Source organism: Podarcis melisellensis (genome assembly GCF_964234715.1).
Source record: "Podarcis melisellensis genome assembly, chromosome: 5".
In the NCBI taxonomy this organism is placed as follows: domain Eukaryota; kingdom Metazoa; phylum Chordata; class Lepidosauria; order Squamata; family Lacertidae; genus Podarcis; species Podarcis melisellensis.
The window spans coordinates 41,156,952-41,180,219 of NC_138537.1; the positions used below are offsets into that span (position 1 = coordinate 41,156,952).

At 44.6% G+C, this 23,268-nt stretch overlaps 1 protein-coding gene across 1 annotated transcript in view; it reads left to right on the forward strand.

Moving 5' to 3' along the window:
* Nucleotides 1-1,740: 1,740 nt before the first annotated feature.
* YEATS2 (YEATS domain containing 2) overlaps nucleotides 1,741-23,268 on the forward strand; it is a 40,387-nt gene continuing 18,859 nt past the window's right edge. Inside the window, exons 1-20 of the mRNA XM_081911533.1 lie at nucleotides 1,741-1,892; nucleotides 2,991-3,079; nucleotides 4,658-4,771; nucleotides 5,690-5,787; nucleotides 5,886-5,978; nucleotides 6,227-6,466; nucleotides 7,420-7,535; nucleotides 7,688-7,849; nucleotides 9,175-9,286; nucleotides 9,954-9,998; nucleotides 10,925-11,111; nucleotides 11,776-12,009; nucleotides 12,747-12,905; nucleotides 14,251-14,354; nucleotides 16,380-16,487; nucleotides 18,754-18,927; nucleotides 19,588-19,834; nucleotides 20,978-21,139; nucleotides 21,343-21,452; nucleotides 22,504-22,665. Of these exons, the coding sequence (XP_081767659.1) occupies nucleotides 4,672-4,771; nucleotides 5,690-5,787; nucleotides 5,886-5,978; nucleotides 6,227-6,466; nucleotides 7,420-7,535; nucleotides 7,688-7,849; nucleotides 9,175-9,286; nucleotides 9,954-9,998; nucleotides 10,925-11,111; nucleotides 11,776-12,009; nucleotides 12,747-12,905; nucleotides 14,251-14,354; nucleotides 16,380-16,487; nucleotides 18,754-18,927; nucleotides 19,588-19,834; nucleotides 20,978-21,139; nucleotides 21,343-21,452; nucleotides 22,504-22,665 (2,613 nt within the window). The 5' untranslated portion in view covers nucleotides 1,741-1,892; nucleotides 2,991-3,079; nucleotides 4,658-4,671. The remainder of the gene's footprint in view (nucleotides 1,893-2,990; nucleotides 3,080-4,657; nucleotides 4,772-5,689; nucleotides 5,788-5,885; nucleotides 5,979-6,226; nucleotides 6,467-7,419; nucleotides 7,536-7,687; nucleotides 7,850-9,174; nucleotides 9,287-9,953; nucleotides 9,999-10,924; nucleotides 11,112-11,775; nucleotides 12,010-12,746; nucleotides 12,906-14,250; nucleotides 14,355-16,379; nucleotides 16,488-18,753; nucleotides 18,928-19,587; nucleotides 19,835-20,977; nucleotides 21,140-21,342; nucleotides 21,453-22,503; nucleotides 22,666-23,268) is intronic.

Genomic DNA, 23,268 nt, shown 5'->3' on the forward strand with positions numbered 1-23,268 from the left:
TACACAGCAAGCACTGCTATTTTCTGAGTTTTATGTCATGCTGGCTCAGACCAAGTCTTGGTCTGTTCACAAGCCAGGATATACTTAAAGATGAAAATTCAGATTCTGCAATAAATTCGGTACAAGGCTATATGCTACTAAGCTTATATAATCATGCTTATAACTGCATCTGTCAGCATGAAAATCTCCATTACTCAAAGTATGTGCCCTTAGTCTGGTATCCAGTTGGCAAGTTCCTTGCATACTTGTAACTCAGTAAAAGATCACAGCCTTGGCACTGTAGGTCCCTTTATACACACAGTTTTAAAGTATCAAAGCTGAGACTACCGGTAGTTTATAATACTTGGGTGTGCTGCTCCTTATTCAGTTTGGAGTTGCAGATAGGAACTAGGATATGAAAAATACTGTGTGCTGAAATACCGTAAGTTCAGAGCCACCTCAAAGAATGTCACTGGTGCCTACTTCACTATATCTACCACCTTATCACATTCAACACTGCAGATAACTTAGTTGTTATAATTCCTCCTCTAAACACTATCAATATAATTTTTGAACTCGCGAGATCCAAAATGGTGGTCAACCAAAATTCTTCTCCCAAGCTTTCCATCAACCTACACTGTCTGAATTATTACTGGGGGGGGGATAGACCTTGTTCCCTAGACTATTAACAGCTAAGCATCAAAAATGCCACCCATTTTCACTACTGTTTGTGCACTTAGAGCCACTGGTGAACATGGTGAACAAGACTGACAGCGAAATTACTTATAACCATGGGCATAGTCAAGGGGGGCAGGAAGGGGAAGCTGCCCCCCTAGATCAAGTAAAACAATAGAAATACTTAACTTACTGACCAATCACGACAGTTCTGGCCCCCTAACAAAACTTCTGGCCCCCCAACAAAGTCCTGCCCCCCAATAACAATAATCCTGCCTACACTCATGCTTATAACTGTAAAGTTATCAACAACAAAAACCCCATTACATATCAACATGTTCACAGAGAACACTGCCCTATTTATATCCAGCCTGAATAATTAGATCCCCATGTTAATGTTGTTAATGAAGAGTTATGGGAACTTGGCGAAAGAGTTTGGGAGCATCATTTATCTCAGGAAAGGATTCGTCAAGCCTGGAAAAAAGGTGGGCAGCAGATACGTGAAGACGAAGAATTCCCCCCTCTTCTTTCTTTTGGACTCCCTGTTCTTGAGAGATCAGCTGAGAGATCTCGTCCTTTCCGGTTGCCTGTGATCTACCGTATATACTAAAGGGCAACCCATTGCCCAAAATCACAGCTTAAGGAGCCGTTCAAAAATCGACCACTGCATTGGTTCTAGGTTCATTTTAAATTTAGCCCGATTTGGGGGGGGGGGGTGCTGCTTCCCAAATTCTAACCCTTACTATTGCAAACTAGCAGTCCCTTTTTTATTATTATTGTGGGGCCCGAATTGCTACGGGACAAAACCAATATTGCAAAAAGCAATTAAAAATCGCCGACCAAGGCAGCAGGAGATAAAACATTAGTCAAAAGAAGAAAGGAAAAGCACTTTTAAAAAAAACATTCTCAAGGGAATAAAGAAAGAAAGAAACCAGCGCCTCGGGCTCCTGGGCTCCTGCAGCCTCTGGGCTTTAGGACGCAGCAGATGCTTCGCGGCGGCAAAGAGAGCGCCCTGCCGGCGGCGCCCCCTCGCGAAACCGGCTTCTCCCAATGCCCGCCCCTTCTCCGCTCTCCGCCTGCGCAGCCGCGCCCCGCCATCGCCGTGACGGGCAGGCGAGAGGGGACGGAGTTGATGGCGGCTGCGCGGTAGAGACGCTGGCCTCGCTGGAGCGCAGCGCTGGGCGGAGGCGAAAGGGACTGGTGGCGGCGGCCCGTCGGGACGTCTCCGGCGAAGGCGGGTGAGTTGCGCGGCCCCGAGTCGGGGCTCCGCTTCCCGCCGGCGGGGCTGAGGAGGAGCGGGGCGTTTGCGCGCGGGGAGGAGAGCGCCCCCCTCTGGCGCGGGGCCTCGACTCTGGCGGCAGGCGCGGGGGTCCCCTTCGCAAGAAGAGGGTGTCGAGGCGCTCGCCTCCGCGGGAGTCCCCGAAGTTTGCTCGCTTGTGCAACTCGGTCTGCGCGGCAGCCGAAAAGTCCCATCTCGCACCCCGATCCTGGCCGTGCTTACTTGCTGCTGGAAGGAAGACCCGCGGTAGCTTATGGTTAACTTTACTCCCAAGTTAGCCCTCTGGGAGCTGCAGCCTTGCAGACGGATCCTAAGCGCGTTTACTTGCGGGCACGTGCAGCCCCAGTCCCGCGCCGGGTTTGCTACCTGTCCCGCCGATTGCAACTGGTTCGCCTAACGCTGCAAAGGATCGGGCTGTTTAAGAGGGCAGTCCGATTTTATGGCCACCTGGAAACAAGTAGCCAGGCACACGTAGGACCAGAGCATTGTTGTTTCTCAAAGGGGGCTTCCCAAAGGCCACCCTACTGAGTTTTGCTGGGGGTTATTATCATGATTGGGTGAACATCTTGCTGGAAGCCATCCTTGGTGTGCTTTTCCTTGATGCTCCGGCAGTCATTCAGGCTTGTTCTGAAGACCCTCGCAAAGTTGGCTCCTAATAGCACAAATGGCTCCTTTGCAAACTAGCGTGCCACAGTGACTCACTGTTCCTGTGCCAGCTTCCTTGTAGCCCCATAATAACTTGCTATCCAGTGCAATCTTATATGTTTACATCTATTTTGAAGTAAGCCCCATTGTGTTTAGTAGGACTTACTCCCGCTCAAATGAGCTTTTAAGTCCCACGGTGTTTGGTAGTAATGCACCGAAGCAGCATTTTGTAACGCCTAATAATAGCTTGAGCTATCAACTTGTTTTGCTTTGGTCACTCATAGTTGTGATTTGGTAAAGATCTTCAGTTGGAAATTGAAATACTATTCTGCTCATAATAGAACATGCTGGGAAACTTGAGCTTCAAGAAAATGATTGCTTTCACTTGTCTAAAAGAGTTTTTATTCAACAGGGGTAACTGAAAAGGAAACTGAACAGCCTTCAACAGAGGTACGGTGATATTTGAAGGAAAACAGATTCTGCCTTTTTGACACTCCTGAGGTAAAATATTGCAGAAAGGTTTTTTCCATTTATAATGGCCTTTCATAGTCTTTCTGTGTGAGTCATTCACCGAGGACATCTATGTATTCACTCACATGTCTTCGCACATAACTTTTCTAAGGAGAATGAACAGCAAAAGGAAGGTTTCGACAATGTGTGAAGAAATAATTGTGCAGGATTAGGGGCTTTGTTGGCGGCTGCTCACACGTTCGCCCTCTCTAGGCATTCTGATGCCCGGTAGAAGAATAATCCAAGGGGGGCACGGGTGGTAGCTCTGTCCCCCCTTGTTGCCATTCTCTTCACCCCCCCCCCATGAGTAGTAATGTGAAGAATATCTGTCAGGTGTCGCACACAACTAAATGAAAATAGTTCATCATAATAGCAGATTATGCAGTAATAGTAGCCCTCAGGTGTTCTGATGCTGTGTAGATAAATTATTGCAATAGATGCACACACACAGGGATGGATATGCTGTTTTGTCCTTTGTCATTCTCTTCACCCTCCAATTTAGAGGACAATTGGGAGCCTTCTGAATTCACGACACATTTTAGAGCCCCGGAAAACACACTTCTGGAGCATGAACATAATAAGTCTGAATACCTTGCTCATCCCTATGGGATGCCCTCATTGTAGTTGCTCTCCATAGCTTCAGAATGCCTGACTAACACCACTGTTACTGCAAAATCTGTTGGACTGAACTCTTTTCACTTTGTTATTTGAGGCTCCATGAGGATGATAACTTTTCAGAGATGTGGAGGCTGTATAGTGGAGCTGTCTTTGCCTGTGGTCCAGCGGTTTATCTCTAATTTTTTAATATCATGTTTATCCTGTCATGGTCTTTGGTCACCTCGATTTCAGATGGTACCTCCCAAAAAACCAAGATAAACTCGTTGAAATGTAGCCAGCAATAAATGCGCGAATGTGTTTTTGTGTGACTATTGCTTTTGATAGTTCAAAGAAAAACAAGGTATTTACTCTGATTCATAGACCAAAAGAGCTTTTTTTTTTAAAGAGGAAAATAAGAAAAAAGAAAAATAGGACAGGTTCTTACCACAAAGTAGCTCAATTCATAATCCAGTTTGAATGAGCTGAATTACTTTATAGATCTTGGTGGAGTTTGGGGAAGCTGTTGAGACAGAAGCACATATTACTTGTGTGTAGGTACTCAAGATTTCAAGCTGATGCAGGGCTGCGTTTCTCCTGATATTGTGGTGTTCTGCTAGCTCTACTATCTGATGTCTGCAAGTTGAACTGCTTGTGTTTAATTCCACAGGGTTCCTAATCCTGCAGAGCCCCTAATTGTTAACAGTTGTTCATCTGTAGGGGTTCCTTCGGAGGCAACCATGTTTCAATGTGCCATCATTAGAGAGTAGATATAGCAAGACATTGTGAGATGAGAAGTGTGGTCCTGTTCTGGGTTGAAACTATGAGTACCCTACACACAAGTAGCATATAAATAGATCTGTATTCTTCCTCCCAGTTGGAAGGTTTACTTCTTCTGCAATGTGACCTTATAAATGGAAAGATTTTCTCAGATGTTTGAATTCACTTTTTGTCCCCCCCCCCCCTTCTCTCTAGTGAAGTTGCCAAACATGTCAGGAATCAAAAGAACTATAGAAGAGATGGATCCAGACTACGAGGAGATCTCACATGTACCTACAAATAAACGTCATAAAGCAGTTGAGCAGTCAGGTAAAAAATAAAAAATAAATTCGGAAATTGAAGTGGGACAGAGATAAGAGGAGAAGGATATAGTCTGTCTATAGGTATTGGTTTTGTTAGATTTCTAAAATATGCAGAATGCTGCTGTTTTTCTTTAACACTAATAGAATTAGTTTCAATATTTCTTTGTGTGAAATTCAAGAGCTTGACTGATGGATCAAGTGCCACCGTTTCCCATTTAATTTTATTAAAAACTTAAATTGCTATAGCCAGACTGTACCTGAACTGCAATAATACTTGGTATTACAACACTTTTCTTACATGTTCTATGGCAGTGGATTATTTAAAAAAAAAAACAAACACCACCACCTGCACCACAGCTATGATCTTAATTATTCTCTCTCTCTCTCTCTCTCTCTCTCTCTCTCTCTCTCTCTCTCTCTCTCTAACACACACACACACACACACACACACACACACACACACACTTATATAAAAATATAAAACATTTGGGTCCAAACTATGCATTTAACCAAATGTGTAGTTTGGTCCATGTATGGATTGCTGAATTTATGTGCCCAACTAGGCTTTTGATGAAGATCTCCTGAAATGGATTGAGTGATTGACTGTAAGAGCTTTCTTTCACCAATCTTCAGATTTTGGAGCTGTCATTCATATGTTCATATATCAGTTATTGTATTGTGGTTCTTTAAAATATTACATATTATTCTTGTACATGGGTGCGCGCACACATACAAACAAATAAGAATGGCGTACTTTTTTCATTTCTTCATACTTGGCCTGGTCATTTTGATACTAAAATGCAAGCAAAAAGCAAGCCAGAAATCCACATCGTCTTCCAGGCATGGAGGACTGTGTTGTTGCAAATGGCCTTAACTTTATTGCCTGTAAGAATATTCTTCCTCTTTGTGGACTCTTCCTGAACAGCACGAGATGCTGCAGTACAGAAGATCGAGGCAATTATTAAAGAGCAGTTTTCTGTAGAAATGAAGAATAAAGAACATGAGATCGAAGTCATAGACCAGGTATACAGATTCCAAGCTCAGTATTCTGTGGGAAGGGTTACAGTCACTATACTTCATAACGGGACTTTCCTCTTCTCCCCACCCCACCCTTTACATAGCGCTTGGTTGAAGCAAGAAGAATGATGGATAAACTGCGAGCCTGCATTGTTGCAAACTACTATGCTTCTGCTGGTCTTCTTAAAGTCGGAGAGGTAAAACTGATAGCAATGGAGCATGTGACTTTTTGAATGAAAAAAAATTGCATTTACTACAAAGGAAAACCACCAGATGTTTGGTGGTCTGCAACCTCCAAGGAAGCCATGGTCAGATGGGTGCTTCTGCTACACTCTGCAAGTGTTTATCAGCACAGTATATACTTTGATCAGGTGGACATGTTACTTTCTGTCATAACTTTAATTCTGAGCAAAATTGAAATGTGCTGCCTCCTTTGTTGTTTCAGGGAACCAAGACCTGTGATCCTATGGTTTTTAACCATCCCTCTATCAAGAGATTTTTGGAATCTCCCTCCAGATCATCATCTCCTGCTAATCAGGGGTCAGAAACTCTGTCAGTTAACCATTCAGAGAGTGAATCATCCCAGCACATGGACTATTTGATGGGAAAGGACAATGGCAGCCTGGATGTAGAAGAGCGATTATCAAACAAGCTCGACCAGAGGCTGAGCAAGAATTCTGGGCAGGTAAAATGAACCTGAGGTGTTAAAACAAGGCAGGAGGAAGGGGAAAAAATAGTGTTCTTTTGTATTCAAAGGCAGACATAGCAAATATATTCCTGACTCCTGCTGCGTCTTCTGAAACCCACAGAGATGGTTTCATCTTCAACACCCCTCATTAGCACTGTTGTAGAAAGGGGTCAATTACAGGTCTCATTATATTGCTTTTTGCTGCCTGTTTTCTGCTGATGTAGCACTATGTGCAGCGATAATTTCAGAATCGTTGTGCTCCATCATCCACAACATTTTCCCCCTTCTTAGCTTTATTTTTCAGCTTCTAAAAATATATAGAACAAATAATCCCTATATACACCTCTCCAAGAAATGTTCCATGCATATACAATTCAAATAATACAGTCAAACATTAAGTTTGTAGATAATTTAGAAGTGATTACATCAGGTGCTTTCTAGTCCGTGTCTTGGCAGATTGTCCCAGAGTGAGACATTAGTAACATTAAGTGGCTCAAAGTTAGTTTGGTTTCTACAACACGTTTGGAGAAGGCAGAGAAATGGCTTATTTTCATCTTAGTTTTTTTAATGTGAGAGAATTATGGTCCCTGTCCCTGAGAGGAATCAAAAGAAATTTAATCCCCAGTATTGGCAGACTTTACGTGATGAAGCAGAAAAATCCTTTCATGGAATGTACCTAAATTAATATTTTTTTTTGTTCTGCAGCAGCTCTGTGTCTCCCTACTCTTGCTTAGATTTGCAAATGTGCTAAATACTTTTAAAACGGGTATTTTAAAATATGCTGGTTCTTTTATCATTTTCAGGGTTGTTCTCTATTGACCTTTTACTGCAGACAGGTGTATGTCCTTTCTGCAACTTAAACAGTAGCTGCATCTTCCTTGCAGGGGGGTAAAATTAGAATAAATGTGTGCGTAAGCAGATTTCTAAACAGATTTCTATTTTGTCCTCAGGGCACTTCTGGTGTTGCTAGAGGTCACAAAGGGGGCCTGAGAAATGCTGGCCACTCAAATGATGAACATTCGCGGCTGTTTGTGAAGAAAACCATAGTGGTTGGCAATGTCTCCAAGTTAGTACTTGAAGTCTTGCTCTTGTGTGTTCTTTGACTGTTCGCCTGGAATGTGGATTGCACCCAGAGAAATGGCTAAACAATGTGTGCTTTAATACTTCAAAATGTTTGTAGTGGAATTGATTTAAGTGATTATTTCCCTCCTCTGCCAGGTACATTCCTCCTGACAAGAGAGAAGAGAATGACCAGTCCACTCATAAATGGATGGTATATGTACGAGGGTCCCGAAGAGAACCCAGCATTGATCACTTTGTTAAGAAAGTCTGGTTCTTCCTTCATCCCAGCTACAAACCTAACGATCTTGTCGAAGTCAGGTAACAGCACTTTCGGTGAAACTTCCAACTTGCCCCAACTGACTGACAGATTTTCAGAACCTCAGTGATTTTTACTTAGGGGTGGGGTGTGGGTTCCAGTACTCTGGGAAGGGGGTTCAAATCCTCTCTGGCTGATATGTGGCATCATATGCCCAAGAAGGTAAACGCAGAAGAAGGCATAACCCTTCCCCTACCTGCTGTTTTTCAGTCAAGATCTTATGCATGAGTAAGCCTGTATCTGGAGCCCAGCAGAAACAAAAGGCATACTGAGCAGAAAACAGATGGCAGAGATTGTGTGAAGCAGCTCAGCTCCTCACCCCATCTGTGTGCCTTCTCAGAATTTCAGCTTTCTGTCTGTTTTTCTAAGCATGGTGCTGAGATGTGTATTTAGCTATATCGCAGCTGGGGAACCTAGGGTTCTTCACATGTTGTTGGCCTCCAGCCATCTCCCACTAGCCCCAGCCAACATGGCCAATGGACAACAATGACAATTATTACAATTTATTACTCTCCCTTCACCCTAAGGTTCCAGGACAGGTTACTAGGTAAAAAGGTAAAGGCAAAGGACTCCTGGACAGTTAAGTCCAGTCAGAGGCAACTATGGGATGCGGCATTCAACTCACTTCAGGCTGAGGGTGCCGGCGTTTGTCCACAGACAGCTTTCCAGGTCACGTGGCCAGCATGACTAAACTGCTTCTGGTGCAACTGGACATCGTGCCAGAGTGCATGGAAATGTTGTTTGCCTTCCTGCCACAGCAGTATCTATTTATCTACTTGCACTCGTGTGCTTTCGAACTGCCAGGTTGGCAAAAGCTGGGACAGAGCAATGGGATCGGGTTACTAAATGAGGAACACAACACTAATATTAAAACACAATATTAAACAGCACTGCAAACAATTTAAAACAACTCAACATTATAAAAAATAAGATCGGTCCTAAAAATATACATTTCAAGCGTCAAAAGCCAGGGTAAAGAGTCTTTAGCATTTGCCCAAAGCTGTATAATGAAGGTGCCAGACACCTCTGAGGGGAACTGTCATACAACATAGGGAGGACCACAGATTATAAAACCTTTCTAAAGTCAAATAGCCAAGACTGCAAATATTAGGGAGGCTTGAAAAATTTAAGTAGTATGTTCAGTACTTAAGATCCTTAAAATTCTTTGGCACTGTCTCGAATACTTGAATATCACCATGGTAACTCTTTGCTGGTCTTCCACCTTATGTGGGCCTTGTTGCTTTTTCTGCACCTCCAAATCCCAAGCTCAGAAGTATCTTGTATGTAGTGGAAGACTTTTGTTTTGAAAAATGATCCTTATTTCTAGAGAGCCTCCTTTCCACCTGACTAGACGGGGCTGGGGAGAGTTTCCTGTCAGGGTTCAGATTCATTTCAAAGACAGCCGGAACAAAAGAATTGATATCATACACCATCTGAAGGTAACTTCGCTGCAATGATAATGCATAGATGAAAATACTCTCTTTGTATTTTTATTGTTTTGCTCTCACAAGAAATAACACAGTAAATCCTGTTTTCCATGCTAGTCCTTTTATGGTTCAGGAAAGTTGTGTCTTCTGTGATGCAATGCCGTTCTCAGGAAAATAAGTATGGCTCCCTCTTGCTTGGCTTTTAGAAGAGTCCTAACTTTTTTCTTATTATAGTTTGCTTTGGGGTGATTTTAGTGCACTGTGTTTTATTTACTGGTTTTATTTTATTTAACAAAGTTTATATACTACTTGATTGTAACGAAATCTCTGAACCTAAAACAGAACAGCAAATAGCCCTCCAGGCTCACACAAGTCAAAGTGCATCGCATCCAGTGCCGGTCATTCTGGCATCTGAGACAGAAAACCCTACATGTATCTCTTCCCCACCTCTACCCTCTGCAGTTAAAATACAAAAAAAAAGAAATTAAAAAGTCAACAACTTGCTGGCATTTTGTGGTACCCCAAACCAACTGCATGGGGCAAAACCTCACTCTGCCTAGTGGCAGGGCCAGTTCTGTTTATTGCTATGTGTCTCTTTAAGTTTTGTGTATGTGTATATATTTGCTAATATTTGTGACAAAGACACCTAAACTTTTCCTTTCCTAATTGTTTCGTACAGTTGGATAGGACATACACAGGTCTGCAGACGCTAGGTGCTGAAACGGTATGATTTTTAAAAAGTTTTCTCAGGCTTTTCTTGTAAAACTGTAGAATGGAAACAGTGATCACTTTCTTTGGCCATCTCCGCCCCTGCCCCACAAAGTATGAGCAGTAAAAATAGTTACCAAGCAGTTTACATGTTGAAAGTACACTCTGTAACTTGTGTGCTGCTCTTGACAGGTAACTGGGTTGGCCATAAGTGTCTGCTTAGAATTGACATGAGATGCACATGCTTTCTGCTCTTGGTCTTAGGATTTTCTGTGACCTCTTAAGGCAGGCATGCCTCTGGCCTGCAGGCCAAATTAGGCCTGACAGGCGACCCTATCTGGTTAAGGCGATTTTATTCCAGTTGCACCCACCAGTCACTCATCTGAAGTCATATGTCAGGTGTGTGTCACGTAAAACTGCCTCTGCAAAGGGAGCATTGCAATTGGAAGCCTTGGAGTGCACTCATGATTGTTCCTTTTGCAAGTAAAGCATTTAAATTCAGTGCTGAATACAAGTTGCACAGCTGGGGTCAAGTTCACTCAGGAGATCCCAACTGGATTTGATGTTTGCTGAAAGCAGACCTGGGAATAGCTTCCCTAGCAGATTGGCAGCATGGCTTGCATTTGATGGCAGATTTTAAACAATGCTGAATGTAAGCCCTGCTGGTTCAGATGGGGATCAGATCCACCTGATGTCATATGACTAGCTGATGTTCTCTGAGCAATACCTGCTTCTGTGGTTGGTTGCTTAACTATTAGGTGACTTGAACTTGAGTTCAGGTGGATTTTAAGCAAACCAACACAATTCCCCCAAACCAGGAGCTTTTGTTGATGGGTGCAAAAGGTTTAGAAACTGGTGTCCTTTGTATCTAAGTATGCAGTGAAGTCCCTCTCTGCACACTTGTCATCAGTTGCCTTACCATAGTTGTTTTTCTCTTGAAAGGTGGTGGACGTTGAATTGCACCGGCATTCTTTTAGAGAAGAGTATGTCTTCTCCCAGTCTTCAGATTCTGATCTTTCTGATGCCCCCACCTCGTTGCATTTGCCATTAAATATGCCAGCACCTGTAAAAGCATCCTCACCAATAAAGCAGATGCATGAATCCATTACGCATACTTCTGTTGACAAAGGTAAAATAAAAATGCTGGTGTTACTTTAATTGGCCCTTCTGTTCTTAACAGCTGTGTTTGTGTTTATTAACTAAAAATAAAATTCAATAAAAATATTAATAAGAGCGGGGGGGAGGTCAACATAGTATGTGTGTATGTTAGAGGTGGAAGAGAATTTGACCCAGACTGGAAATTGGCTGATCTGTCCATCCATAGTATGTATCCACCCTAACGTATATTGGGAAGGGCCATAGCTCTGTGTCAGAAGGTCCCAGGTTTAGTCCTTGACCATCTCAAGGTAGGGCTGGGAAAACCCTGGAGTTCTATTGCCAATCAGTGTAGACTCTATGGACCAATAGTCTGACTAGGTATAAGGCCGTTTCCTTTGTTCTAAACAGTGTTATGTAGTAGAGTACATTATGATGATTAAATTCTGAAACTGAAACTTATTGGAAACACATCCTAGTTGGCGTGCAGTTTCAGTGGGTGTGCAAGGAGAGAATCTTTTTATGAAATAAATAGTCTGAATAGGAAAACACTATGCTGCTTTGGAGATGGCGGCCTATCAGATATTGAGAGCTCGTTCCAAGGGGCAGAAATTGGGAACAAAGTTGTTTTTAACATTTTGATTTGTCTGCCTAGAAACACTTCATAACACTTAAAAAAAAAAAAATTTATTCATCAGGGTTCAGATCTGAAGCCGAAAGACATACGACCTTCTATTCCTTGCCGTCGTCTTTAGAACGGACTCCCACAAAGCTGGCTTCACAAAAAGTTACTTTTGGTTCTCATGGCAACTCAGCTTTTCAGCCAATTGCTGCTAGTTGCAAAATAGTGCCTCAGGGTCGAATCCCAAGCCCTGCTGAGTCTCCGGGCAAGTCTTTTCAGCCCATCACCATGAGTTGCAAGATTGTGTCAGGTATGGCTTGGTTTGTGCATCGAATTGTGTTGTACAGCGAGATAAGAATAAACTGCCTGCTCTTGCACTGAGTACAGTTACAGTTTTGTATGTTGTGAGGAGGGGTGGGGGAGTGCCACACAAGTCAAGCCAGAAGCATGAGATGGTGACACTCAAGGAGATGCTATGTCACTTATGCAGCCCCCATACATAGGAGTAGTTTTTGCTCCTAGTCTACTGAGCCCCTGTCTTCCAGGTTGTAAACTCCATAGTTTGTAGGTCATAAGGGGGAAAATGCTAAGAAGCATTGCAAAATGTTTAATGCTACTGGGGATGAACAATGTTTGTCCAAGATGAAGCCCACAGCCTTATAGGAACATAGGGCCAGATTCTGTTAATGAGCCCTGCTCTTGTGTCCCGCAAATTGATTTGGAGGTTGTTGGGAGAAGGGGAAGCAGAGGGGAGATTTTTCCATCTGATGGAGCAATCTCCTTAGCACCACCTTCCATAGTCCTCTATAGTTTGCTGTAGAAGTTGTGTTAGAAAAAGCTAGCATCTTTCAGTGTTCTAACTTCCTCTACGGAAGGCTTTTTCTAAAGGAAACACAACAGCTGCCTGTGTTTTCATGGAGCTGCTTCTATACTTGCAGTAGAATTGATTCTGCAAATTGCTGCTATTGTTGTTGTCGTCACTTCGTTACCGTCACTTTGGATATCTGTCTGACATGTACAATGAAGAACCCCTTTCTGTTTCCTTAGGATCTCCAATATCGACCCCAAGTCCTTCTCCACTACCTCGAACTCCAACTTCTACTCCAGTGCATATGAAGCAAGGGGCTGCCACCCCTGTAGTCAATAACCCTTACGTTATTGTGGACAAGCCTGGTCAGCCGGTTGGGGCAGCAGCCACAAGCACAGGTGTGGACTAGATGCGGGTGGGGAAGAATGTGCTCTCCTTTCCAGAGCCTTTGCAGTGTGTGCCTTGATTTGCCTCTGAGGCAGAATGTTCAGAATAACCCCTAACCCCTTGTGTGCTTCGCGCATGTCTTAATTGTCATTACTGGATACCAGTGGAACAGCCATCTCCCTCACTAACTTTTGTTTTGTTTGTAAAAGGTATTTTCCTTTCCTAAGACTCCTTACTCCACAAACCTTACAACAGCCTTCAGTGACCCTGTGCCCTCTGGATATTTTGGTCTACAACAAAACATCCCTCCAAAACATCTTGCCTGGGTTGATGAAAGCTGCTTATAGCATTCACTTCCATTCTCTTTGATCAGTCTGCCAGGGGCAAGCAGTTGTAAAGTAAATTGCTTGTCCATCCTTAGTTGCATCGAGCAGCTTTTTGCAGGTTTAGACATACCATCATAGATTAGTCAACTGCAAACATACTTCACTGCAGGCAGTTCCTGTAAGAGTGATTGTGTTCTGTGCATGCTAAGAACATAGGAAGGTATCTTACACTGAGTCAGACCAGTGGTCCATCTAGTTGTCTAAACTGACTGGCAGCAGCTCTCCAGGGTTTCAGGCAGGGAGTCGCTCACAGCTCTACCTAGAGATGCTGGGACTTGAACCTGGGATCTTCTCCATGCAAGGCAGATGCCCTGCCATTGAGCTACTGCTCTTCACTTCTCCTACCTGTGCTTCTCTGTTCTACAGTGTTACACAGGCTTCCTCAACCTTGGCCCCCCAGATGTTTTTGGCCTACAACTCCCATGATCCCTAGCTAGCAGGACCAGTAGTCAGGGATGCTGGGAATTGTAGTCTCAAAACATCTGGAGGGCCAAGGTTGAGGAAGCCTGGTGTAACATGTAGAAGGTGGGGGAGGGGAACTTTCACACCCAGAACCTTTCAGCTCAGAGACACTGCTGAGAGATGGGGAGAGTGTGTAGGAAATGGTGGCAACCATCTCTCACGTGATTTGTGCCTAGTCCTGGCAGAGTTGTAGATTCTCTGGGACTGCATTCAGCATATGGGCACAGAAGAGGTGTATTGCTTTCTAGCAAAATGGGAAGCGGACTGGCAAATGGGCACCCGTCCTCTCTGTGGCTTTATGGGTGGGAAGCGACGGTGTCCCCCTCTGCCTGTGAACTGCCTGCCATGTTGCCTTCCTTGCAAGCAGGCAGCGGTTGTTCCATTCCTCCAGTTGTCCAGCAAGGAAAAGGTGATTCTGTTCAGAAAGCTGTAATGTGACAGTTGTTAGAACACACTGAAGCTACACCAGGATGGCCAAATGTGTGCTGTTGTATTTCTCAATATATAGGTAGCCCTGGAAGTAAGGCTACAAGTGTTTCTCAAGCCTCTCAAGGGACAGCATCTCCAGTATCAAAGATCCCTGGGAGCAGTTTGGTAACCTCCACTGTCAAGGTAACATTTGTTTGTTTGGCTTTTCTGTTTTTGTTTTGTTTCTAGAAACTTGTTCAGGTGGAGTATTTTGCCTTTTATTCCTTGATATTCCATGGCAGTGTAGTGCCTTTTTCTGGAAACTGTTTGTAGAGTTCTGGTTCATTTTATTTATTCATTAAATTTATATCCTACTGCTTCTCCCAGGGTGGCAAGCAGTAAGCGATAAAACATGGTTAAGTGTTTTATTTCTGCATCCCAAACATCTCTGGGTCTGCTTTCCAATGTCTCTCAAGTGCTCAATCCTTAGTGTTCTCCCACCAAAACCACAATTTTCTCTGTATTTCACAGCCCTGTTTTTCAGTGGTGTTTGGAGAAGCCAAAATGCCTATTTGTAACACTGTCATGTGTCTCTCTATTTCTAAGTAAGTCCTACTGAATTCAATAGAGCTGACATCCTAGGTAAGCATGCATAGGATTAAGGACTTGGGCAATTTTTCCCTCCAGGGTAAGGCAATGAACTTGCCTTCACCAGCCAGAGGAAAAAATGGTTCACTGGGTAGTTTGGGCATGGCCTATTTATAAATTACATTGATGGAAGACACATGATCTCTGTAGTCGCAACATGGTTCACATTTCCAAAAATCAACAAGTAAGCTGAGGTTATTGAGTGCATTTCTTGTTAAGTGTCGTCTTCTGTGTAGGCACAAATTTTGTATTTAGGGAAAACAGAGGTAGCACTTGACAACTTTATAGCTACCATTGTCAAAATAATATTTATGTAAACATTTGGGGTGAGGGAAAGAGATTCCAAAGAGCCAGTGGTGATTGGGAACCTCTCCAGTAAAGAAACACTGGGAGCAAATCATTTGCCTTTTTAAGCTGACACAGAGGAATAATGTTAGTATACTTCTGGGCTGGGGAAGAAGTCTCAAAGGTACAGAGCTAGATTGTTGCAGATAAATGGTACTTCAGAAGGTGATGGATTTGTAGCAGAATTTGGAACTTTTGAATACTTGCTTTTATTACTGCTTACAAAAGAGAATATACACCATAAGCTAGATCATCTTAAGAAGGGATAGTTAAGCTTGTTGTGTGTTTCAATAAGACTGCTTCTAGCATTTAAAATGAGATAATTTTTGTCTAGAATTGTTTCCTATGCAACTTGGGTGTTAATGCAAAAGTAGTAGAGAAAGCCATTCCTTTGTCACTTATGAAAGCATCTCTACGTAGCAAGTTCTTTGCCGTTTTAACCAAACTTGGCACAGATTAATGATGGTGATTTGTAATGAACAACATGCGTTCAGTAACAAGCTCATTGCATTTGAGAAGATTTTAATGAATTGAAACCCTCCTAAAAGTGAGGATCTCTATTTCTGTACCTAACTAGGGCTGCTAACCAGTTAAATGCACTAAACATTATTTTTGCATCTGTCATTTTAACTGTTCAGTTGAGAACATTTATTACCAAAAGTTCAGTATTTAAAGGAGGACAGCATAATGTATGATATAATAAACAAAGGTATGATTATTAGACGTTTAGATTCTCTTTAATTTTAGAATCACAACAGAACCAACGGCTTTAAGGTAATACTGTAAAACTTTCCATAGTTCCAGTTACAGATAGGTAGCCGTGTTGGTCTGCCATAGTCAAAACAATTTTTTTTCCTTCCAGTAGCACCTTAAAGACCAACTAAGTTAGTTCTTGGTATGAGCTTTCGTGTGCATGCACACTTCTTCAGTATCTGAAGTTCTGGGTTTCATGGAGAGTTAACGACACAAAGTTTTACAGTCAAAACAAAAAAAAATTCCTTCCAGTAGCACCTTAAAGAACTAACTTAGTTGGTCTTTAAGGTGCTACTGGAAGGAAATTTTTTTTTGTTTTGACTGTAAAACTTTGTGTCGTTAACTCTCCATGAAACCCAGAACTTTTTGCAGGCCCAGGTTGGCTTATGTTCCTTGTCTTGAATAAACTCATTTCTTGTATCATAGTGCTTAAAAAATAATAATTGCATAGTTAACTTAATCATCTGCTTTGTGTAATTCTAGCAGGAAGACTCTCTCTTTGCAACCATGCCACCTCTGTGTCCAATTGGGAGTCACTCCAAGGTACAAAGTCCTAAATCTGTGACCGGAGGATTTGGAACATTTACAAAGGTATTGGAAGTCTTATTATTCTCTTTGCAATGTGTAGCAGCAGTGCAAGCAGCATTTAACAGTGCAATTCATCATAAAGCATTATAAATATGTGCTTCTAACTTTTGAGATTTTTGTTATTGATTGCTCAAGTAGATAGATAGAAACTTTATTTGCAAATAAATACTAGCCAGAGCAAATTTGCCCAAGTATTGAAAGAACCCATTCTGATTTTTGTTTCGCTCTTTCCATAGTGTCTAGGGAACATAATGACCTGACAAATTTAGCTTACCACCTTTTTCTTCTTTTTTATTGTTACACAAGCAACTGACTTTCTTTGGGGGAAGATAATGTTACTATATAAGTAATATGTGTGGTGCTTGGTCTTTATATGTCAGTAAATATTTGGCAACTGGTCTGCCCAGAGCTGAGATTGAGCTCTGATACTATACAGTCGTACCTTGGATCCCAAATGCCTTGCAAGTCAAACGTTTGGCTCCTGAACGCCACAAACCTGGAAGTCAGTGTTCTGGTTTGCAAACGTTCTTAGGAACCAGAATATCTGATGGGGCTTCTGTAGCTTCTGATTGGCTGCAGGATCTTCCTGCAGCCAATCAGAAACCGCACCTTGGTTTCCGAACATTTTTAAGTCAAACGGACTTCCGGAACGGATTCCGTTTGACTTCTGAGGTACCACTGTACCGCTTCAGGGCAAACCAGACATGTTTCAGATATTTTTTGCAAATATACTCCTCTTCTGGTAACTTCTCTCAGAAGCTGTCCTTACTGTGTCCCCTGGTTTTAGGATACAGATGCAACTATTAACTTTTGAGGCACAGTCATACAGTGGTGCCTCGCAAGACGAAATTAATTCGTTCCGCAAGTCTCTTCGTCTTGCGAGTTTTTCGTCTTGCGATGCACGGTTTTCCATAGGAATGCATTGAAAATCAATTAATGCGTTCCTATGGAAACCGCCTTCCCCCGACCTCTTCTGGCGGGGGAGGCTTTCTCGCCCCGCTGCCCGGCATCGGGACAAGCCCCAAAGCCGGGCGGCGGGGGGAGGCTTTCCCGCCCCGCCGCCCGGCTTCGGGACATCGTTCCGATGCCAGGCGGCGGGGGGAGGCTTTCTCGCCCCGCTGCCCGGCATCGGGACGATGCCCCGAAGCCGGGCGGCGGGGGGAGACATTCCTGCCCCGCCGCCTGGCTTCGGGACATCGTTCCGATGCCGGGCGGCGGGGGGAGGCTTTCCCGCCCCGCCGCCCGGCTTCGGGACATCGTTCCGATGCCAGGCGGCGGGGGGAGGCTTTCTCGCCCCGCCGCCCGGCATCGGGACGATGCCCCGAAGCCGGGCGGCGGGGGGAGGCGTTCCTGCCCCGCCGCCCGGCATCGGGACGATGCCCCGAAGCCGGGCGGCGGGGGGGAGGCGTTCCTGCCGCGCCGCCCTGCATCGGGACGATGCCCCGAAGCCGGGCGGCGGGGGGAGGCTTTCCCGCCCCGCCGCCCGGCTTCGGGACATCGTTCCGATGCTGGGCGGCGGGGGGAGGCTTTCTTGCCCCGCTGCCCGGCATCGGGACGATGCCCCGAAGCCGGGCGGCGGGGGGAGGCGTTCCTGCCCCGCCGCCCGGCATCGGGACGATGCCCCGAAGCCGGGCGGCGGGGGGAGGCGTTCCTGCCGCGCCGCCCGGCATCGGGACGATGCCCCGATGCCGGGCGGCGGGGGGAGGCTTTCCCGCCCCGCCGCCCGGCTTCGGGACATCGTTCCGATGCTGGGCGGCGGGGGGAGGCTTTCCCGCCCCGAAGCCAGGCGGCGGGGGGAGGCGTTCCCGCCTCGCCGCCCGGCATCGGGGCATCGTTCTGATGCCGGGCGACGGAGGGAGGATTTCCCGCCCCGCCGCCGGGCATCGGGGCATCCTTCCGAAGCCCGGCGGCGGGAGGAGGTGTCCCCGCCACGCCGCCAGGCTTCGGAGGAGGTCCGAGGACAGCGGGGAAGACGCGCTGCGCTTCCCCACTGTCCCGGAGATTTCCCTATGGGCTGTCGTCTTGCGAAGCAAGCCCATAGGGAAATTCGTCTTGCGAAGCGCCTCCAAAACGGAAAACCCTTTCGTCTAGCGGGTTTTTCGTCTTGCGAGGCGTTCGTCTTGCGGGGCACCACTGTATATGAATTACTTAGTGCTCAATCAAGCAACCTGTTTGTTTATTTTGAAAAAAATAGACAGCCATAGTGTGAGAGCTTTTATGTGTTTTTAGTAGAGATTAAATTCTTCCCTTCCACTTGATTTATTTGAAGGTAATAATCAAGCAAGAGCCCGGAGAACCGCCCCAGCAGTCTCCAGCACCAGTGACTGGGACAACCTCTCAGACCTCAGTGCAGCAATACGTTACGGTGAAAGGAAGTCACATGATTGCTTTGTCACCCCAGAAGCAGATTGTGAGCACTGGAGAGGGATCCACATCATCTAAGGTAAAATAGTTTCCATTTCTATTGATTTCCTTTGGCTCTTTTCACCTGGCTGTAGGTCATCCCAACCTATTTTCAAGCTGTGGTGTGCAGATGTAGATTTGAACCTGGATTTAGTTGCCTGCTGTGTTCTGCTGCTGAAATGTTATAATTGATTTCATTTATATGTTTGTTTAAAACTTTTTTGGTAGATGAATAGAAGTATAGAAGTGCCTAAATTAAATAAATGCATTTGTCTCTACTAAAGACACAGTCAGTGCTTTGGGAGTGTGGAAAAACGCCAGTTCAGAAACCATATAGTTTCTTTGTAAACCTGCATTCTGCATCTGGGTAGCATGTCCTGCATTTGTTCTCACACAGCTGCCACTTCAGGCCCAGTTTGTGCAGCTGACTTTTTTGCATTTTTAAAATCCCATTGCAGTAATATTGTATCAGTTGCCTTAGAAGGCTTATTATATTTGTTATCCATAGATACATTTTGGATTGTGATGGGCTTTTAAGTGGTATAATGTTCATATAATCAAACTGAGTTAATTGATGATTGCTAGGTTTTGAGTCACCTATGTTTGTTTGGTTGTTGTAAAGCCAGATTGCTGTTCGTGTTTTCCTGCTCTCTAATGGGCCAGTTTAATTAACAGATGGCCGCAATCTGTTTTACTGTAGGTCATTGGTGTTCCAGTCGGGTCTGCTTTACCCAAGCAAGCTGTGGCTATTGGTGGTGGGCAGATACTAGTAGCAAAATCCAGCCCTTCGGTCACAAAGGCCGTTGGTGGAAAGCAAGTTGTAACGCAAGGAGTTGCAAAAGCAATTGTGAGTGGCGGTGGAGGGACCATTGTGGCTCAGCCTGTGCAGACCTTAACGAAAGCTCAGGTGCCCTCAGGAGCTCCCAAAAGTGGAACCCAAGGACCAGGTAAAGCAATCTTATTTGCAGACACCTTCAGAAACAATTACATGGAACCAGTTAACAGTGGCGTAGCGTGGGGGGTGCAGGGGGGGCCGGCTGCACCGGGCGCAACATCTGGGGGTTAGGGGGCGCAAATCCACGGGTTAGGGGGTGCAAATTACTTGCCTTGCCCCGGGTGCTGACAACCCACGCTACGCCACTGCCAGTTAATTAGTATGCAATTCTGGAATATTGTGGTAATCTTCTAAATCCAGTTGAGGTGGAGCATGCATAAATTTACCAAGCAGGACTGTAGAAAGAGCATTTTTAGTGCTAGTTTGTGCTGTTGTAACCCATGTCTAAGCACTGAAGGGAACTGTTTTCATGTTACACCTTTGTAACATCGCACTTCTGTATCTATTCCTATTGGAAATGCAGAGAGAAACAGATTGTCCAAGAGCTGTTTACCACAGCAGCTGCTCGCAAGAAATGTTCTTTTGTCTCCACCAGTGCAGATTTCTTCATTCGTTCTAAAGAATATATTTTGTTAGTTTTTAGAAAGAGGGGAGGAGTATGGGTGCAGGGTCAGAAAGACAGTTTGCCCCCTTCCAGTGGAAATTTCTTGTTCTGCCTTGTGAGCTTTCGTTTGTTTTTCTTCCTTGTGACTCCTCTGCCTTCAATAACTTCTGCTCCTTCGGTCAGTTTTGCTTATGTCCACGCATTCCTCTTTGCACAATGAATTTCCCAAGCATGCGCCCTTTTGCAGTTCTATTCAGATTCTTCCTCACAGCCCTCTCCTTCCGCAAGATCTTGTTCTACTAAAGCTTCCAAGTATTCACGTGCATTTTGCTCGCAATCCTATAATGCAACAGCTTGCCTCCATCTTCCACAAGTCTAACTGGAGGTTGAGAGCTTCTGTAAATAGAGGGTTTGCCTCTCCCTTGCTGTGTGAAGTGACTTGAACTTGAATCCCAGTATGAAGAAAAAAACTATTGTTGCAGTCATAGTGGAAGTCTTTGGCTTCAAAAAAAGTACTCTGGAAATAAATAAAAATGATACAGAAAAAGATTATTGCTGGTTTTGTCTGTTCCTATTTGAAATAGTGTTTGGCATAAGACGGCCTCTGTAAAGCTGGGTGACCTTCATTTTTGTTTCTGCTTTTCCTTTCAGTGATGGCAACGTTGCAACTTCCAGCCACGAATCTGGCCAACTTGGCAAATCTGCCCCCCGGGACTAAGCTGTACCTTACCACGAACAGCAAGAACCCTTCTGGGAAAGGAAAGCTGCTGCTTATACCTCAAGGAGCCATTCTGCGAGCCACAAATAATGCCAGTTAGTGTTAAACGGGTTGAAGCTAATGTGCTTGGTGTAGTGATTCCATAACACACATGAATGCAGTAGACGCTGCTACCCTAGTCTGGCTTCGTGGCGTTCCCCTAAAGGCAACAACTGTTAAACGGCGCCTCCTTGAAGCTTGTTAAAATGCATAATGGGACTAGGCTGCCCCGCATATGTGATTGTTTTGTTTGTTCCAGATCTGCAGTCAGGCTCTTCAGCAAGCGCAGGTGGGGCAGCCCAAAGCACAAGTACTGGCTTATCACAGCATCTTACCTACACGTCCTACATCCTCAAGCAAACACCACAGGTCAGTCATAATACAGTTTTCTGGGATGAAGGCCCATCACATGGGCCCATGGTTCCAGCTGTCATCTAAAAAAAAAAAAGGAAATGCACTCAGAGTTGGGGGAAGTAGGCATGACCAGTTCTCTTCATCCGCATTCCATTTCTTGCAGTCACTGTGGTCTTTGTTTTGGAGTTGGGGGTGGGGGTTTCTCCATGAGTTTTGCCACTCCCTTCTGTTGATCTCTGCTGTAGCTGGACACTAGATAAAACATGAGTGGCTCTGGGTTAGGTCACTAATACAATCGGTTAGAGCAGGGAAATCCCATGTGTTTGCTGGACTCCCAATTTCCACCCTTCCTAACCACTGGCCATGCAAGTTCTGGCTGATGGTTGTTGGAAACCCCAACAATATGTGGAGGTCACTACGTTGGTGATATACTCCTGGGTTAGAGTATGCCTTATATTTGAGCCTAAAGGCTTATGAAGCGGGAATCGGCCTACTAGGGGCCCTTATCTTGAGAAAGCACAGTCTCTGTGAATCTGTGTTGACATTTTTTCTTGTCTCCATAGCAAAGATGTAATAGTGATAGTTGTGCAGGAGGCAATTGCGTTATGTAGTACACCAGTGGCCAGGCTGAATTCAGTGAAACAAACAGTGAGGAAGGAGTGTCTTATGAACATCTGAAACCGTTTGACAGGATAATGTATAAATAAAAATAAAATTTTGTTCATAATTAGCCTTCCCCAGCCTGTCACCTTTCAGATATTGTTGGACTCCCAGCTCCTTCCCATAAGTCCCTGCAGTGTAGGCCATGGACAGGAAGGAGGAGAGTTGGGAGGCCAGCAACATCAGGTTGGGGGAGGTTGTAGAGTTTCTTAAAGATGAGGTGGTATCCCCCAGCTAAGTGGTACTGGAAGAGCAAAACAGTTTGCCTGTCAAAAAATAAAACCTGAGAGGGCAAGAATTTGCACTAGGACTGCTTCATTAGAGAGGTTTCTCTTTGGTGGTGGTGGTGGTGGTGGGAGCAGAGTCCTTGGGGCACTCACTGTAGCACTTTCCTTCTTTGGTCCAGGGCACCTTTTTAGTTGGCCAGCCATCTCACCAGAGTTCTGCCAAACAAGCAACATCTGGAACAGTTGTGCAAGGTAACGCAAGTGCCGGGACACCATCTGGACAAGGACACCAGGCGTTGAAAGTGATAACTGGACACAAAACGGCAGCTCTGTTTGCACAGGTAACTGCCATGTTTAGGGCTTTGATTGGGATTGAAAGAGCAAATACACAACTGGTCCAAGGGGGCTTTGGGCTTGTGTGTACTGTGAAACAGTAGCCCTTTCAGTTTGCCTACATATCATGTAACTTCTGAAATGGGAGGGGGCTTTCAAAAGGTGCTTGTGATATGACATGGGGCGGGTGAGGTCAGTTATCCAAATGAAATCGTTGGAAATGCCGCTGGGCAGGCCCAAGTCCTTGGGGATGTCTAAAGTAGCTCCCTGGATCTCAGCCTTTATTGCAGACTTTTGTTATCAAAGGAAAAATTCAACACCATAAAAAGGTTCTTGACTTCCTCATCAGAATAGTGGGGTTGGGAGTGGGGAAGTAGAAACAAGGAATTACTTTCACTTGCTTTCCAAAACAGTAACTGTACTGATCTGTTGTACAGAAAAAGAAAAGTAATCCCATCAAACCCAGTGGGACTTTCTTCTTGGTATTCTGTGTTTCCAGGCCCATCCCAAAACATTTAAAAATAGATTGGAAGGAATGCCCGCTTGTTTTCATCACATTTTTTGCAAACCTTTGATTCATAGGAAGTTGTGGTTTCCAATTTTTATTTTAA